The sequence below is a fragment of the Coregonus clupeaformis genome, chromosome 30, assembly GCF_020615455.1.
Source record: "Coregonus clupeaformis isolate EN_2021a chromosome 30, ASM2061545v1, whole genome shotgun sequence".
Lineage (NCBI taxonomy): Eukaryota > Metazoa > Chordata > Actinopteri > Salmoniformes > Salmonidae > Coregonus > Coregonus clupeaformis.
Window position 1 is genome coordinate 41,974,290 of NC_059221.1, and position 16,532 is coordinate 41,990,821.

Sequence of the window (16,532 nt, forward strand, 5' to 3'; positions counted from 1 at the left end):
ATTGAAATAAATTATTTAAGCCCTAATCTATGGATTTCACATGATTGGGAATACAGATATGCATCTGTTGGTCACAGATAAAAAAGTAGGGGCGTGATCAGAAAACCAGTCAGTATCTGGTGTGACCATTTGCCTCATGCAGCGCGACACATCTCCTTCGCATATAGTTGATCTGGCTGTTGATTGTGGCCTGTGGAATGTTGTCCCACTCCTCTTCAATGGCTGTGCGAAGTTGCTGGATATTGGCAGGAACTGGAACACGCTGTTGTACACGTCGATCCAGAGCATCCCAAACATGCTCAATGGGTGACATGTCTGGTGAGTATGCAGGACATGGAAGAACTGGGACATTTTTACCTTCCAGGAATTGTGTACAGATCCTTGCGACATGGGGCCGTGCATTATCATGCTGAAACATGAGGTGATGGCGGCGGATGAATGGCACGACAATGGACCTCAGGATCTCATCACGGTATCTCTGTGCATTCAAATCACCATCGATAAAATGCAATTGTGTTCGTTGTCCCTAGCTTATGCCTGCCCATACCATAACCCCACCACCAACACGGGGCACTCTGTTCACAACGTTGACATCAGCAAACCGCTCGCCCACACGACTCCATACACGCTTTCTGCCATCTGTCCGGTACAGTTGAAACCGGGATTCATCCGTGCCAGTGGCCATCGAAGGTGAGCATGTGCCCACTGAAGTCAGTTACGACGCCGAACTGCACTCAGGTCAAGACCCTGGTGAGGACGATGAGCACACAGATCAACATCCTTGAGGCGGTTTCTGACAGTTTGTGCAGAAATTCTTCGGTTGTGCAAACCCACAGTTTCATCAGTTGTCCGGGTGGCTGGTCTCAGACGATCCCGCAGGTGAAGAAGCTGGATGTGGAGGTCCTGGGCTGGCATGGTTACACTTGGTCTGCGGTTGTGAGGCCAGTTGGACGTACTGCCAAATTCTCTAAAATGACATTGGAGGCGGCTTATGGTAGAGAAATTAACATTCAATTCTCCAGCAACAGCTCTGGTGGACATTCCTGCAGTCAGCATGCCAATTGCACGCTCCCTCAACTTCAGACATCTGTGGCATTGTGTTGTGTGACAAAACTGCACATTTTAGAGTGGCCTTGTTGTCCCCTACACAAGGTGCACCTGTGTAATGATCATGCTGTTTAATCAGCTTCTTGATATGCCACATCTGTCAGGTGGATGGATTATCTTGGCAAAAGAGAAAATGCTCACTAACTGTCATGTGAATTTCTATCTCTAATTCAACCTAAGCTTGAATCATTACCAGAGGTTGTAAGGCTCTGGTTTTAATCATCAATGATTCAAGGTCCACAACCAACAAGTATTATCTGTATATTTATTCATGGAGAGTTCTCGTGCCGAAGACACAAACATACGATTTTATACCTCCTGAACTTGACTCCTCCCACCTTTAGGTGGCTTTTCTAAACAGTTTCCGCCTTCCCCCTTGAATGTTTAGTACCGCCCCCTCTGGTAGTGGGTTGACACTACATGATAATTCTAACATTTATACTGTATTTGGGGTGAAATCCTTTAGTCATTATTCTTAAAATCCAAATTAATCTAACACTAACAGGGATGTAAACAAATTGGCACAACATTTGAGAGAAATAAACGTTTTGTGCGTATGGAACATTTCTGTGATCTTTTATTTCAGCTCATGAAACATGGGACCAACACTTTATATGTTGCGTTTATATTTTTGTTCAGCGTAATATTGACTACTGCCACTTAGTGAATCAAGCTTAACATAACGTTCCATACCTTGGAGCCACCTGACCTGGGTGGCAGGGCCGTAACCCTTCTCGTTGCGGGCTGCGATGCGGAAGATGATGGCAGGCTTGGTGGTGTAGTCTATGTGTGCGTTGGAGAGGCTGGACGACTGCACCAGGCAGGAGGGGTTTGGCCCACAGAACACCCGCATGAAGGCCAGCTGGGCTGGGGTGGTGGTGGTGGTGGGCTTGGCCTGCTCTCCGCTCTGGGTGCTCTGGATGGCCAGGTACACGGAGTACTCAATGATCTTACCAGACGTTACCGACGGAGGCTCCCAGGTCAGGTGGGCTCCGTCTGGGCTCTGAGTGGGGAGGAGGGAGAGGAAGAGAGGGGGGAAGAAAGCGTGATCTGAGCTATAAACACGAATTCATAGAAACATGGTGAAACAAAACATGTGTGATAAATAAACACTCCCTGGGTAAAATATGTTTTAGAATTTGTCCTTAACTGACTCGCCTGGTTAAATACTAAAAATGTAATACAAATTAAAATGTTAACCTTGCTGATCTTGATAGCACAGGGAGCTCCGGGGAAGCCTGGTAGACAGGTCTTGAAGGCCGAGACCTCTGAGAAGTTCCCCCGGCCACAGGCGTTGATCCCGGCCACTCTGAACTTATAGGCCGTCCCTGGCTGGAGGTCCATCTTCCTCATCTGACTGTAGTCTGGGATCGCCCCAGAGTCATCCTACAACACACAACAAATACGTTTTTTAAAAACTTGATAATCGACTTATTGTAAAGCATCTTTGGTGTTTGGGGATCTTAGTAGGGCTGTGGCGGACATTAAACACATCATACACGCCTTTGGAACATCTACATTTAAAAAAGTCTAATAAAATCAATATCAATATCACAATAAATCCATAATTTATTTTAGTCAGGTCTTAAAGAAACATGATATGGAGAAAATGCCTACTGTATGTTATCTGGCTATGCTCCATGCCATAGGCTGTAGGCTTGTTCATTTAGCAGACCATTATTTTATATTATACGATTTTATAGTAAGAAGAATATAATGGAGGTAAAAGTGATTACTTGAAAGAGGTCCTATATGCTAGATTTAGAGTTATTTGGCGACTTTAGTTGTGAATGACACAAACCTTAGAATGTCTTAGAAATCAAAACATACAGTGCATTCGGAAAGTATTCAGACCCCTTGACTTTTTCCACGTTGTTACGTTACAGCCTTATTCTAAAATTGATAAATTACCCCCTCCTTCAATCTACACACAATACCCCATAATTACAAAGTGAAAACAGGTTTAGACATTTTTGATAATTTATAAAAAATAAAAAACCTTATTTACATAAGTATTCAGACCCTTTGCTATGAGGTTCGAAATTGAGCTCAGGTGCTTTCTGTTTTCATTGATTGTCCTTGACCTGCACAAGGCTGGGATGGGCTACAGGACAATAGGCAAGCAGCTTGGTGAGAAGGCAACAACTGTTGGCGCAATTATTAGAAAATGGAAGAAGTTCAAGATGACGGTCAATCACCCTCGGTCTGGGGCTCCATGCAAGATCTCACCTCGTGGGGCATCAATGATCATGAGGAAGGTGAGGGATCAGCCCAGAACTACACGGCAGGACCTGGTCAATGACCTGAAGAGAGCTGGGACCACAGTCTCAAAGAAAACCATTAGTAACAAACTACGCCGTCATGGATTCAATCCTGCAGCGCACGCAAGGTCCCCCTGCTCAAGCCAGCGCATGTCCAGGCCCGTCTGAAGTTTGCCAATGACCATCTGGATGATCCAGAGGAGGAATGGGAGAAGGTCATGTGGTCTGATGAGACAAAAATATAGCTTTTTTGTCTAAACTCCACTCGCCGTGTTTGGAGGAAGAAGAAGGATGAGTACAGGTGGAAACATCATTCTTTGGGGATGCTTTTCTGCAAAGGGGACAGGACGACTGCACCGTATTGAGGGGAGGATGGATGGGGCCATGTATCGCGAGATCTTGGCCAACAACCTCCTTCCCTCAGTAAGAGCATTGAAGATGGGTCGTGGCTGGGTCTTCCAGCATGACAACGACCCGAAACACACAGCCAGGGCAACTAAGGAGTGGCTCCGTAAGAAGCATCTCAAGGTCCTGGAGTGGCCTAGCCAGTCTCCAGACCTGAACCCAATAGAAAATCTTTGGAGGGAGCTGAAAGTCTGTATTGCCCAGTGACAGCCCCGAAACCTGAAGGATCTGGAGAAGGTCTGTATGGAGGAGTGGGCCAAAATCCCTGCTGCAGTGTGTGCAAACCTGGTCAAGACCTACAGGAAACGTATGATCTCTGTAATTGCAAACAAAGGTTTCTGTACCAAATATTAAGTTCTGCTTTTCTGATGTATCAAATACTTATGTCACCTTCCTCATGATCATTGATGCCCCACGAGGTGAGATCTTGCATGGAGCCCCAGACCGAGGGTGATTGACCGTCATCTTGAACTTCTTCCATTTTCTAATAATTGAGCCAACAGTTGTTGCCTTCTCACCAAGCTGCTTGCCTATTGTCCTGTAGCCCATCCCAGCCTTGTGCAGGTCTACAATTTTATCCCTGATGTCCTTACACAGCTCTCTGGTCTTGGCCATTGTGGAGAGGTTGGAGTCTGTTTGATTGAGTGTGTGGACAGGTGTCTTTTATACAGGTAACGAGTTCAAACAGGTGCAGTTAATACAGGTAATGAGTGGAGAACAGGAGTACCAGGTCGTTAGGACCTGATGGTAGTTAGGTAGTTGGGTACTACCAAAGCATGTCCAGAGTGCATAAAAGGAGTTTACCATGACTCATGACTGCCGGTGTGGCAGTAATACGGTTACCGTAAAAGCCCTAGTAGGGGGAAGCCCTTGATATTACTTAATTTGTCTTTCCTTGATTCTTCGCATTCTCTCTCCTTGCCTCCTCCTCAAAAAGCATTGGAGAAGGTCAGAGGGGAGGGACCTTGGATGTTCTCCTCCAACACGTTTTGAGGAGACCATGAGAGAGCGTGTGAGGAATTCGAGGAAAACAAAATGGGAATCTGTGAAAGCCCTAGAAAAAAGCTCTATGTAAAACCAATGCATTAAAAATCACAGATACCACGAGTGACTTCAGAACAACAGCAGTCATGTTATTGTGTTTATGGTTGTGTTAGTGTCTTACGTCGACGGCGGCCTGGTCTTCAGAGGGTAGGTAGTAGTGTGTGACCACCGTGTTGGTAACCTTGACGATGCCAACGTCAAACCACTGGTTGTCTTTCTTCACCGGGGCTTTGGCCACCGCAGGAGGAGCTCCTTGCCTCTGGAGAAGACATGGTGGTTAGAACATATACACTATATGAATTACGTTTTTCACATTTATTCATTAGAGGAATAGATGAGATACTGTTGAAAAAAAATATCGAATAATCAAAATGAGAGGATCTAGATTAATATGCTATTTATAATTTCTGTTGGAACCTTTATTCAGCCAGATAAGATATTTAAAAAATAAAAATAAAGATATTTTAACAATAATGAGCTGGTTTGTCAAAGAGGTGAACGGTAATCAGCCTGATGATTAGAAGACATACTAAATGCATCATTATTTCTGCATAGAAAAGTATTGGGCGGTGATTAGGTGAGTCTAAGTATTTTTTCAGGCCGCCTATGTCCCCCCAAAAAAACGTATAATCATTTTCAGGAAGAAAAAATATTTTCAGTGTAAACTTAAAAATTATTACAACCATATATAAAGTATGTAGAAAAGATAATGGAGCTATATATACAAATAAAAAATAAGATCATCTTTGAGAACTAACAATCACCAAAATAAAAGCTAGACAGTCGGGGAGAATCTTAAATTCCAAAAAGTACGGATTACGGAGGATTTTTGTCATAGCATGGGGTCCCCATTGATGTTATGTTCGAGTCACTCAGATAGCATAAGCCATGGCAAGATGTGTTGAATCACAGAAAATTAGCTTTAAAAAACAGCACATTTTCTCTCAGCCCCATGGCAAGATGTGTAGAATTTAGGGCTGGGCGAAATATCAAATTAATTTGATTAATTTGAATGTACATTTTTAGGAGTGTTTATGTTAGCTTGTTCTAACGCTGTCTTTTCGGTCTCGTCTCCTTCGCTCCTCTGTGCACCTTCCCATTTACACCAGAGATCTGTATATACAGTGGGGAGAACAAGTATTTGATCCACTGCCGATTTTGCAGGTTTTCCTACTTACAAAGCATGTAGAGGTCTGTAATTTTTATCATAGGGACACTTCAACTGTGAGAGACGGAATCTAAAACATAAATCCAGAAAATCACATTGTATGATTTTTAAGTAATTAATTTGCTTTTTATTGCATGACATAAGTATTTGATACATCAGAAAAGCAGAACTTAATATTTGGTTACAGAAACCTTTGTTTGCAATTACAGAGATCATACGTTTCCTGTAGGTCTTGACCAGGTTTGCACACACTGCAGCAGGGATTTTGGCCCACTCCCCATACAGACCTTCTCCACATCCTTCAGGTTTAGGGGCTGTCGCTGGGCAACACGGACTTTCAGCTCCCTCCAAAGATGTTTTATTGGGTTCAGGTCTGGAGACTGGCTAGGCCACTCCAGGACCTTGAGATGCTTCTTACGGAGCCACTCCTTAGTTGCCCTGGCTGTGTGTTTCGGGTCGTTGTCATGCTGGAAGACCCAGCCACGACCCATCTTCAATGCTCTTACTGAGGGAAGGAGGTTGTTGGCCAAGATCTCGCGATACATGGCCCCTTCCATCCTCCCCTCAATACGGTGCAGTCGTCCTGTCCCCTTTGCAGAAAAGCATCCCCAAAGAATGATTTTTCCACCTCCATGCGTCACGGTTGGGATGGTGTTCTTGGGGTTGTACTCATCCTTCTTCTTCCTCCAAACACGGCAAGTGGAGTTTAGACCAAAAAGCTCTATTTTTGTCTCATCAGACCACATGACCTTCTCCCATTCCTCATCTGGATCATCCAGATGGTCATTGGCAAACTTTAGACGGGCCTGAACATGCGCTGGCTTGAGCAGGGGGACCTTGCGTGCGCTGCAGGATTTTAATCCATGACGGCGTAGTGTGTTACTAATGGTTTTCTTTGAGACTGTGGTCCCAGCTCTCTTCAGGTCATTGACCAGGTCCTGCCGTGTAGTTCTGGGCTGATCCCTCACCTTCCTCATGATCATTGATGCCCCACGAGGTGAGATCTTGCATGGAGCCCCAGACCGAGGGTGCTTGACCGTCATCTTGAACTTCTTCCATTTTCTAATAATTGCACCAACAGTTGTTGCCTTCTCACCAAGCTGCTTGCCTATTGTCCTGTAGCACATCCCAGCCTTGTGCAGGTCTACAATTTTAACCCTGATGTCCTTACACAGCGCTCTGGTCTTGGCCATTGTGGAGAGGTTGGAGTCTGTTTGATTGAGTGTGTGGACAGGTGTCTTTTATACAGGTAACGAGTTCAAACAGGTGCAGTTAATACAGGTAATGAGTGGAGAACAGGAGGGCTTCTTAAACAAAAACTAACAGGTCTGTGAGAGCCGGAATTCTTACTGGTTGGTAGGTGATCAAATACTTATGTCATGCAATAAAATGCAAATGAATTACTTAAAAATCATACAATGTGATTTTCTGGATTTTTGTTTTAGATTCCGTCTCTCACAGTTGAAGTGTACCTATGATACAAATTACAGACCTCTACATGCTTTGTAAGTAGGAAAACCTGCAAAATCGGCAGTGTATCAAATACTTGTTCTCCCCACTGTAGTGATGAGATGCTCGTGTCTCCGTCCAAACAATGAAGTCGTTGTCCCAAAAGCAGGAAGGCAGGCGACAAGCTTAGCGCCAAAATAGGTCCATAGAAACGCATTGGGCCATAGAAACCTCTCGCATCACCTCTTCCACCATGTTTACACACACACACACACACACACACACCAAGCCCCTCCCCCTGCCACTCACAACAACAAAGATGAGAGATCTTCCTCCTCTCTGACAAGCGGTTTCAACTTGCTATTTGAATTTGGTCCAACAGAAAAATCGGTCGTATGGACACAGAAACACATTATTTTACTGTAATAGAGAAGTTAACCATTCTAACAACTATTTTTTATGTCTCAACTCCACAAATTGAGCACAGAGCAGACACTACTAAAACAGGAGTATCAATGAACATTGAGGGGTGGGGGGGGGAAGCAGGTTAAACTGTTTTGATAAAATAATTACATTGTTTGTGGGTCTTTGGGGAAGGGTTATATTTAGCCTATGTATACCTTTACAAGCCCCGAATTCATTCGATTATTGCTGACTGTTTGAAATGCAGTGTATAGTCCCTCCTATAGCTCAGTTGGTAGAGCATGGCTGTTTGCAACGCCAGGGTTGTGGGTTCGATTCCCACGGGGGGCCAGTATGAAAAACGTATGCACTCACTAACTGTAAATCGCTCTGGATAAGAGCGTCTGCTAAATGACTAAAATGTAAATGTATTTGACCTTTAAAAATCGTACAACAAAGCTTATTTAGAGAAAACATTGTAAATAATTTAGATATTAAAATCGGGAATCACCCGATTATTACAGAACATTTGCAGGAAGTGTGGTTTAAAATTGCAATGCTCTCTCCACCACATGGCAGAATTCGCTTTAGAACAGCTACATTTTGTCACTGCGGCCACGCACCTGCCACGCCCATCACCCAAACCCAATTTTTATCCATAAAAGAACCCTGTTTGGTAACACTTTACCTAAAGCCTGCCGTTATAATGCATTGTAAGACTTGTCATGCGCACATATGACCCTTTTATAATGTCTTATAATCATATCATAGTGATCCTGACTAAATAACAGCCATTTTGAGTTACATCAATGATTCATCAGGGTAAACAGAAGACATAAAGCCAGTCTAGTCCAGCCCACTCACCCCAGCAGCAGACTCTATTCCATTGACCACCTCTCTCTCGGACGTAGCTGCCTGCGTCTTAGCCGGGCTGGCCACCATCATTGCCTGAGTTGGGGTCAAGGTGCAGGACGGGGCTAAGCGGGCCACAGCCTGGGTCACTGCAGCGGCCAGCTCCTGGCCGCTGCTCTCCGACGCTGGGTCGTTCAGGCTGTCTGCTGGGGCCAGGCCCTCGGTGGGCTGGGTCAAATCAAACTTTATTTATACAGCATTTCGTACAATAAAATGCAGTTCAAAGTTCTTACTTAACAAATGCAAAGAATACATTAAGACCGCCTAAATGAAGACAGACGGACAGAACAGACAGACAGAACAGACAGACAGACAGACAGACAGAGACGGATAGATCGATAGTAGGGCTGCACAATTAATGGAATTCACATTGCACACAATATTTTGAAATGCCACTAAGCCCAACTTCCGTTTTTCTAGGTTACTCTGTCGTCTCCCTCCTCACCTCTCGTGGCTGCTTCCCACACACCAAGCCCCGCCCCCTGTCAATCAAGCAGCGCAGTTCATCCTCCTCGCTGTTAGATTCACTGTAAGTTATTCTGTTAGGTCAACTAATTGTTCCAAGAACGGTGCTGCTTCCACTTTGTTTCTTAACATAAATCATTCTATTTAAAATGATTCCAACAGTTTAGATCTATATGTTCTAGATCTCATATCATGCTGCCCTAATAGACAGAAGGACAGATACAGACAGACAGTTAGAGACAGACAGTTAGAGACGGGCACAGAGACGGGCAGACAGACAGACAGAGACGGGCAGACAGACAGACAGAGACGGGCAGACAGACAGACAGAGACGGGCAGACAGACAGACAGAGACGGGCAGACAGAGACGGGCAGACAGACAGACAGAGACGGGCAGACAGACAGACAGAGAAGCAGACAGACAGTTAGATGTGGGCAGACAGACAGACTGAGACGGGCAGACAGACAGACAGAGACGGGCAGACAGACAGACAGAGAAGCAGACAGACAGTTAGAGGCGGGCAGACAGACAGTTAGAGGCGGGCAGACAGACAGTTAGAGGCGGGCAGACAGACAGTTAGAGGAGGGCAGACAGACAGAGGAGGGCAGACAGACAGAGACAGGCAGACAGACAGACAGAGACAGGCAGACAGACAATTAGAGGCAGACAGTTAAGACCGGCAGACACAGGCAGAGAGAGAGACAGGCAGACAAAGATGGGCAGAGAGAGAGACAGGCAGACAGAGATGGGCAGACACAGAGTTAGAGACAGGCCGACCGACAGAGACAGGCAGTTACTGACAGACACAGGCAGACACAGACAAGCAGGCAGTTAGAGACAGACAGAGGCAGACAGTAAAACAGTGGTTGGGCCGACTGACCTGGTTGTGTTGTGCTGCTGCTGCCTGGGCCTGGGCAGTTGGAAACAGGCAGACAGTTGGAGAGAGGCAGACAGTTGGAGACAGGCAGACAGTTGGAGACAGGTAGTTAGAGGCAGACTGGAAGACTGTTAGGGACAGGCAGGCAGACCGTTAGAGACAGGCAGGCAGACCGTTAGAGACGGGCAGGGCAGACCGTTAGGGACGGGCAGGGCAGACCGTTAGGGACGGGCAGGGCAGACCGTTAGGGACGGGCAGGGCAGACCGTTAGGGACGGGCAGGGCAGACCGTTAGGGCAGACCGTTAGAGACAGGCAGGCAGACCGTTAGAGACAGGCAGGCAGACCGTTAGAGACAGGCAGGCAGACCGTTAGAGGCAGACAGAATTAGAGACGGGCAGGCAGACAGAATTAGAGACGGGCAGGCAGACAAATTTAGAAATGGGCAGTTAGACAGTTAGCGACGGGCAGACAGTTAGCGACGGGCAGACAGTTAGCGACGGGCAGACAGTTAGCGACGGGCAGACAGTTAGCGACGGGCAGACAGTTAGCGACACAGTTAGCGACGGGCAGAAAGTTAGCGACACAGTTAGCGACAGGCAGACAGTTAGCGACAGGCAGACAATTAGCGACACAGTTAGCGACAGGCAGACAGTTAGCGACACAGTTAGCGACAGGCAGACAGTTAGCGACACAGTTAGCGACAGGCAGACAGTTAGCGACAGGCAGACAGTTAGCGACACAGTTAGCGACAGGCAGACAGTAAAACAGTGGTTGGGCCGACTGACCTGGATGTGTTGAGCTGCCGCTGCCTGGGCCTGGGCCTGGGCCTGGGCCTGGGCCTGGGCCTGAGCCTGCTGCAGCTGTTGTTGCTGTTGAACCAGGGCTGCCAGCTCAGCCTGAGTCAACACAATGGGGATGGTGGTGGTCTGATCTGGAGAGGGACAGGGGAGATGAGACTGCTAACACCAACGATTCTCTTTCCAGTCCTACCACACATCTGTTTAAACTAGTCAATCTGCTAGCCCTCGATGGACTGAATCAGTGCTAGTGTTGGAATGTAACAAATATGTGAAACACACCTAAATCTGTAACGACCCTTGCTGGTTCTACATCAGGGCCCGTATTCATAGTGTCTCAGAGTAGTAGTACTGATCTAGGATCAGGTTTCTCCTGTCCATGTAATCTCATGCATTATGATCTAAAAGGCTAAACTGATCCTGGATCAGCAGTCCCTGAACACAGGCCCTGGTCCTGCAGGAGTAAGCCTAGTCACCAGTCTGTCTTTCTCTGAACACAGGCCCTGGTCCTGCAGGAGTAAGCCTAGTCACCAGTCTGTCTTTCTCTGAACACAGGCCCTGGTCCTGCAGGAGTAAGCCTAGTCACCAGTCTGTCTTTCTCTGAACACAGGCCCTGGTCCTGCAGGACTAAGCCTAGTCACCAGTCTGTCTTTCTCTGAACACAGGCCCTGGTCCTGCAGGAGTAAGCCTAGTCACCAGTCTGTCTTTCTCTGAACACAGGCCCTGGTCCTGGAGGACTAAGCCTAGTCACCAGTCTGTCTTTCTCTGAACACAGGCCCTGGTCCTGCAGGAGTAAGCCTAGTCACCAGTCTGTCTTTCTCTGAACACAGGCCCTGGTCCTGGAGGAGTAAGCCTAGTCACCAGTCTGTCTTTCTCTGAACACAGGCCCTGGTCCTGGAGGAGTAAGCCTAGTCACCAGTCTGTCTTTCTCTGAACACAGGCCCTGGTCCTGCAGGACTAAGCCTAGTCACCAGTCTGTCTTTCTCTGAACACAGGCCCTGGTCCTGCAGGAGTAAGCCTAGTCACCAGTCTGTCTTTCTCTGAACACAGGCCCTGGTCCTGGAGGACTAAGCCTAGTCACCAGTCTGTCTTTCTCTGAACACAGGCCCTGGTCCTGCAGGACTAAGCCTAGTCACCAGTCTGTCTTTCTCTGAACACAGGCCCTGGTCCTGCAGGACTAAGCCTAGTCACCAGTCTGTCTTTCTCTGAACACAGGCCCTGGTCCTGCAGGAGTAAGCCTAGTCACCAGTCTGTCTTTCTCTGAACACAGGCCCTGGTCCTGGAGGACTAAGCCTAGTCACCAGTCTGTCTTTCTCTGAACACAGGCCCTGGTCCTGGAGGACTAAGCCTAGTCACCAGTCTGTCTTTCTCTGAACACAGGCCCTGGTCCTGCAGGAGTAAGCCTAGTCACCAGTCTGTCTTTCTCTGAACACAGGCCCTGGTCCTGCAGGAGTAAGCCTAGTCACCAGTCTGTCTTTCTCTACTCACTCATGACAGCATGCCGTGGCCAGGGCCTGGTCTGTCTGCTCTAGGTCTGTCTGCCCGGCTCTCTGTCTGTCTGCCCGGCTCTCTGTCTGTCTGGCCCTCTGTCTGTCTGTCTGTCCGGCCCGCTGTCTGTCTGTCTGCCCCGCTCTCTGTCTGTCTGTCTGCCCACTCTCTGTCTGTCTGTCTGCCCGGCTCTCTGTCTGTCTGTCTGTCTGCCCGGCCCTCTGTCTGCCCGGCTCTCTGTCTGTCTGTCTGTCTGCCCGGCTCTCTGTCTGTCTGTCTGTCCGGCCCTCTGTCTGTCTGTCTGTCAGCCCGGCTCTCTGTCTGCCTGTCTGTCTGTCTGTCTGCCTGTCTGTCTGCCCGGCTCTCTGTCTGTCTGCCCGGCTCTCTGTCTGTCTGTCTGCCCGGCTCTCTGTCTGTCTGTCTGCCCGGCTCTCTGTCTGTCTGTCTGTCTGTCTGTCTGTCTGTCTGTCTGTCTGTCTGTCTGTCTGTCTGCCCGGCTCTCTGTCTGTCTGTCTGCCCGGCTCTCTGTCTGTCTGTCTGCCCGGCTCTCTGTCTGTCTGTCTGCCCGGCTCTCTGTCTGTCTGTCTGCCCGGCTCTTCTGTCTGTCTGTCTGTCTGTCTGTCTGTCTGTCTGTCTGTCTGCCCGGCTCTCTGTCTGTCTGTCTGCCCGGCTCTCTGTCTGTCTGTCCGTCTGTCTGCCTGGCTCTCTGTCCGTCTGTCTGCCCGGCTCTCTGTCCGTCTGTCTGCCCGGCTCTCTGTCTGTCTGCCCGGCTCTCTGTCTGTCTGCCCGGCTCTCTGTCTGTCTGCCCGGCTCTCTGTCTGTCTGCCCGGCTCTCTGTCTGTCTGCCCGGCTCTCTGTCTGTCTGCCCGGCTCTCTGTCTGTCTGCCCGGCTCTCTGTCTGTCTGCCCGGCTCTCTGTCTGTCTGCCCGGCTCTCTGTCTGTCTGCCCGGCTCTCTGTCTGTCTGCCCGGCTCTCTGTCCATCTGTCTGCCCGGCTCTCTGTCTGTCTGTCTGCCCGGCTCTCTGTCTGTCTGTCTGCCCGGCTCTCTGTCTGTCTGTCTGTCCGGCTCTCTGTCTGTCTGTCTGTCCGGCTCTCTGTCTGCCCGGCTCTCTGTCTGTCTGTCTGCCCGGCTCTCTGTATGTCTGTCTGCCCGGCTCTCTGTATGTCTGTCTGCCCGGCTCTCTGTCTGTCTGTCTGCCCGGCTCTCTGTCTGTCTGTCTGTCTGTCTGTCTGGCTCTCTGTCTGTCTGTCTGTCTGTCTGCCCGGCTCTCTGTCTGTCTGTCTGTCTGCCCGGCTCTCTGTCTGTCTGTCTGTCTGCCCGGCTGTCTGTCAGTCTGGCTCTCTGTCTGTCTGTCTGCCCGGCTCTCTGTCTGTCTGCCCGCCCGGCTCTCTGTCTGTCTGCCCGCCCGGCTCTCTGTCTGTCTGCCCGGCTCTCTGTCTGTCTGTCTGCCCGGCTCTCTGTCTGTCTGTCTGTCTGTCTGCCCACTCTCTGTCTGTCTGTCTGTCTGCCCGGCTCTCTGTCTGTCTGTCTGTCTGCCCGGCCCTCTGCCCGGCTGTCTGTCTGTCTGCCCGGCTCTCTGTCTGTCTGTCTGCCCGGCCCTCTGTCTGTCTGTCAGCCCGGCTCTCTGTCTGTCTGTCTGTCTGTCTGTCTGGCTCTCTGTCTGTCTGTCTGTCTGTCTGCCCGGCTCTCTGTCTGTCTGTCTGTCTGCCCGGCTCTCTGTCTGTCTGTCTGTCTGCCCGGCTGTCTGTCAGTCTGGCTCTCTGTCTGTCTGTCTGCCCGGCTCTCTGTCTGTCTGCCCGCCCGGCTCTCTGTCTGTCTGCCCGCCCGGCTCTCTGTCTGTCTGCCCGGCTCTCTGCCTGTCTGTCTGCCTGTCTGTCTGTCTGTCTGTCTGTCTGCCCGGCTCTCTGTCTGTCTGCCCGGCTCTCTGTCTGTCTGTCCGTCTGTCTGCCCGGCTCTCTGTCTGTCTGTCAGCCCGGCTCTCTGTCTGTCTGCCTGTCTGTCTGCCTGTCTGTCTGCCTGTCTGCCCGGCTCTCTGTCTGTCTGTCTGTCTGTCTGCCCGGCTCTCTGTCTGTCTGTCCGTCTGTCTGCCCGGCTCTCTGTCCGTCTGTCTGCCCGGCTCTCTGTCCGTCTGTCTGTCCGGCTCTCTGTCTGTCTGCCCGGCTCTCTGTCTGTCTGCCCGGCTGTCTGTCTGGCTCTCTGTCTGTCTGTCTGTCTGTCTGCCCGGCTCTCTGTCCGTCTGTCTGCCCGGCTCTCTGTCCGTCTGTCTGCCCGGCTCTCTGTCTGTCTGTCTGCCCGGCTCTCTGTCTGTCTGTCTGCCCGGCTCTCTGTCTGTCTGTCTGCCCGGCTCTCTGTCTGTCTGTCTGCCCGGCTCTCTGTCTGTCTGTCTGCCCGGCTCTCTGTCTGTCTGTCTGCCCGGCCCTCTGTCTGTCTGTCTGGCTCTCTGTCTGTCTGTCTGTCTGTCTGTCTGCCCGGCTCTCTGTCTGTCTGTCTGTCTGCCCGGCTCTCTGTCTGTCTGTCTGCCCGGCTCTCTGTCTGTCTGTCTGCCCGGCTCTCTGTCTGTCTGTCTGCCCGGCTCTCTGTCTGTCTGCCCGCCCGGCTCTCTGTCTGTCTGTCTGTCCGGCCCTCTGTCTGTCTGTCTGTCAGCCCGGCTCTCTGTCTGCCTGTCTGTCTGTCTGTCTGCCTGTCTGTCTGCCCGGCTCTCTGTCTGTCCGGCTCTCTGTCTGTCTGTCTGTCCGGCTCTCTGTCTGCCCGGCTCTCTGTCTGTCTGTCTGCCCGGCTCTCTGTCTGTCTGTCTGCCCGGCTCTCTGTCTGTCTGTCTGCCCGGCTCTCTGTCTGTCTGTCTGTCTGTCTGTCTGTCTGTCTGCCCGGCTCTCTGTCTGTCTGTCTGTCTGCCCGGCGCTCTGTCTGTCTGTCTGTCTGCCCGGCGCTCTGTCTGTCTGTCTGCCGGCTCTCTGTCTGTCTGTCTGCCGGCTCTCTGTCTGTCTGTCTGCCGGCTCTCTGTCTGTCTGTCTGCCCGGCTCTCTGTCTGTCTGTCTGCCCGGCTCTCTGTCTGTCTGTCTGCCCGGCTCTCTGTCTGTCTGTCTGCCCGGCTCTCTGTCTGTCTGTCTGCCCGGCTCTCTGTCTGTCTGCCCGCCCGGCTCTCTGTCTGTCTGCCCGGCTCTCTGTCTGTCTGTCTGTCTGCCCGGCTCTCTGTCTGTCTGTCCGGCTCTCTGCCCGTCTGTTCTGTGTCTGTCTGTCTGTCCGGCTCTCTGTCTGTCTGCCCGGCTCTCTGGCTGTCTGTCTGCCCGTCTGCTCCGTGTCTGTCTGTCTGTCTGTCTGTCCGGCTCTCTGTCTGTCTGTCTGCCCGGCTCTCTGTCTGCCTGTCTGCCCGGCTCTCTGTCTGTCTGTCTGCCCGGCTCTCTGTCTGTCTGTCTGCCCGGCTCTCTGTCTGTCTGTCTGCCCGGCTCTCTGTCTGTCTGTCTGCCCGGCTCTCTGTCTGTCTGTCTGCCCGGCTCTCTGTCCGTCTGTCTGCCCGGCTCTCTGTCCGTCTGTCTGCCCGGCTCTCTGTCCGTCTGTCTGCCCGGCTCTCTGTCTGCCCGGCTCTCTGTCTGTCTGTCTGCCCGGCTCTCTGTCTGTCTGCCCGCCCGGCTCTCTGTCTGTCTGTCCGCCCGGCTCTCTGTCTGTCTGTCCGCCCGGCTCTCTGTCTGTCTGTCCGCCCGGCTCTCTGTCTGTCTGTCCGCCCGGCTCTCTGTCTGTCTGTCCGCCCGGCTCTCTGTCTGTCTGTCTGCCCGGCTCTCTGTCTGTCTGTCTGCCCGGCTCTCTGTCTGTCTGCCCGGCTCTCTGTCTGTCTGCCCGCCCGGCTCTCTCTCTGTCCTGTGTCTGTCCTGTGTCTGTCTGCCCGGCTCTCTGTCTCTCTGTTCTGTGTCTGTCGGTCTGTCTCCCTGTCTGTCTGTCTGCCCGCCCGGCTCTCTGTCTGTTTGTCTCTGTGTCTGCCTGTCTCTGTGTGTCTGCCTGTCTCTGTGTGTCTGCCTGTCTCTGTGTGTCTGCCTGTCTCTGTGTGTCTGTCTGTCTCTGTGTGTCTGTCTGTCTCTGTGTGTCTGTCTGTCTCTGTGTGTCTGTCTGTCTCTGTGTGTCTGTCTGTCTCTGTGTGTCTGTCTGTCTGTCTCTGTGTGTCT

General features: G+C 50.6%; 1 protein-coding gene across 6 annotated transcripts in view; it reads right to left on the reverse strand.

Moving 5' to 3' along the window:
• LOC121546176 (host cell factor 1) overlaps positions 1 to 16,532 on the reverse strand; it is a 68,713-nt gene that overhangs the window by 1,070 nt on the left and 51,111 nt on the right. For 5 of the 6 annotated variants that reach the window (XM_045209573.1, XM_045209576.1, XM_045209574.1 and 2 more), the window contains 6 exons: positions 10,878 to 11,023; positions 10,095 to 10,124; positions 8,701 to 8,916; positions 4,939 to 5,076; positions 2,308 to 2,493; positions 1,801 to 2,110 (listed from right to left, as the gene is read on the reverse strand). In XM_045209573.1, the coding sequence (XP_045065508.1) occupies positions 1,801 to 2,110; positions 2,308 to 2,493; positions 4,939 to 5,076; positions 8,701 to 8,916; positions 10,095 to 10,124; positions 10,878 to 11,023 (1,026 nt within the window). The remainder of the gene's footprint in view (positions 1 to 1,800; positions 2,111 to 2,307; positions 2,494 to 4,938; positions 5,077 to 8,700; positions 8,917 to 10,094; positions 10,125 to 10,877; positions 11,024 to 16,532) is intronic. The other variant, XM_045209575.1, reaches the window with a different exon arrangement.